The 1,686-nt window shown below is 52.7% G+C and overlaps 1 protein-coding gene across 1 annotated transcript; it reads left to right on the top strand.

The window, feature by feature from the left end:
* Nucleotides 1-267: 267 nt before the first annotated feature.
* On the top strand, nucleotides 268-536 carry Pmar_PMAR004344 (hypothetical protein; the record flags this gene model as incomplete). The annotated part of the gene is made up of 2 exons (XM_002783896.1): nucleotides 268-351; nucleotides 462-536. Coding segments are annotated over 2 exons (159 nt in total), but the record flags the coding sequence as incomplete, so codon positions are not given.
* Nucleotides 537-1,686: the final 1,150 nt, after the last annotated feature.

Here is a 1,686-nt window from a genome sequence, read left to right on the forward strand (position 1 = left end):
ACATCATCGAGTGGTGTACCGTGCCTGGGCTTCCTCGATCCTGTCCACCGCGATTCTGTTGCGGCCAGTCTTTTTGGGCTAGTCTCCCTAAGACTTCGCAGACCAAACACATCTACGGGCAACTTACGGCTGGTAAGGCACCGGGGTCCCTTACCTTGGTTGCCTCGGTTGAGTCCGCTCGTCCTCTTTTTGAAGAGGAGCGTGATGAGGTCACTGAGTTAAGTATGGTTGGCACCTCGTCCACCGGCCCTGACCGGTCTCGCGGCCATGCGCCCCCATTTTCTCGTTCCTCTTCTCGGAGCTCACACCCCTACGGTGCCGGCCATCTTCGCGGTCGCCGCCATGGCTCGAGTAAGGGCCACGGACGCGCCGGCGCTCCTACCGAGCTGAATCAGCTTGCTACCATGCTTAAGTCGCTTATGCGTTCGCAGCTGCCCAGTTCGCGATCGTCGTCGACTCAGGCTGATCGTAAGTGCTTTGCTTGTGGGGACAAGGGGCACCTGGCTAAAGCGTGCCCGCGCGTTCAACGCAGTCAGGTAGGGGGCATGGTTGTCCTTCGCTGCGTGGGCGACTCGCTTTTGTTCCTTTTAGACACCGGATGCTCCCTAACCCTCGTTACTCGTTCCGCTGTAAGCCGGCTTGGAGCCGCGTCTACCTGAAGAGCATTGCCCAAGGTTGGAGGACCAACCGCATGAGCCTGCTCGAGGCCTTAATAGGTTGAGGATGAGCTCACGAAAATTTTACGCTTGGGATTGCATCATACCACCGAAAATTCAGAGAAAAGCATATTTTAGAGTGGCATAACTGCCCCGTCCAGCGAGATTGATTGTACCGAAACAAATCTTGGAGTGGCATAGCTGCCCCGTCCGGCGAGAGTGATTGTACCGAAACCGATCTTGGAGTGGCATAGCTGCCCCGTCCGGCGAGAGTGATTGTACCGGAGCAGATTTTGAGATGGCATAACTGCCCCGGGCATGAAGCTCTTACTTGGGTAGGAGCAAACTCCACTCGAGAAATTATCGACTCAACTCGATAACAAAATTCGCATCGGATTTGAAGTATGGGCGTACTACTAGAATGTTGTAGAAGCCGTAATGGAAAAATAGGGCAACTCTGTACAAAGGGCTGCATTGCTCAGAAATCGACTAAGCGATTCGTTGCACAGATAAAATACCAGACCATAAGCCAGTGGACCTCCGGCCGGCCAGCCGCGGGGGGACGACGTTTACTTCAGGGACTTCTTAGTCGTAGCTGCTTTGGTAGTCGTCGCCGGCTTGGCCGTAGGGTGGTGAGGCGTAGTATGGTGAGACGTCGGCTTAGCGGTTGTCTTCTCTGACAAAGATGAGAGAAGTGAGCAAGTCAGAGTTGAAAATACCTACTATTCTTGCTGCATCCTGTGAGGAAGAATAGTGCGAGGAGTGCGAATACAATAGAAGTCGAAAAAGCCTTCATTGTATATACGATGTTAAACCCTGACAGAACCAGTCGATCGACGGAATCGGCACACCAATGATCTTTCATCAGGTAAACGAAATGAACATTTCTCCTACCGTGATTGAAACTTTCATCCGGTTCGTAATACTACTAGGATTTGAATGAAACATTCGGCGTTTCAGCACAGTTTGTGCGGGCAAAGCAAGTGCCGCACAACCTGTAGTACTACCCAGTACCTGAGAGACGTAGGAG

The sequence above is a fragment of the Perkinsus marinus genome (assembly GCF_000006405.1).
Source record: "Perkinsus marinus ATCC 50983 genomic scaffold scf_1104296935520, whole genome shotgun sequence".
NCBI lineage: Eukaryota > Perkinsozoa > Perkinsida > Perkinsidae > Perkinsus > Perkinsus marinus.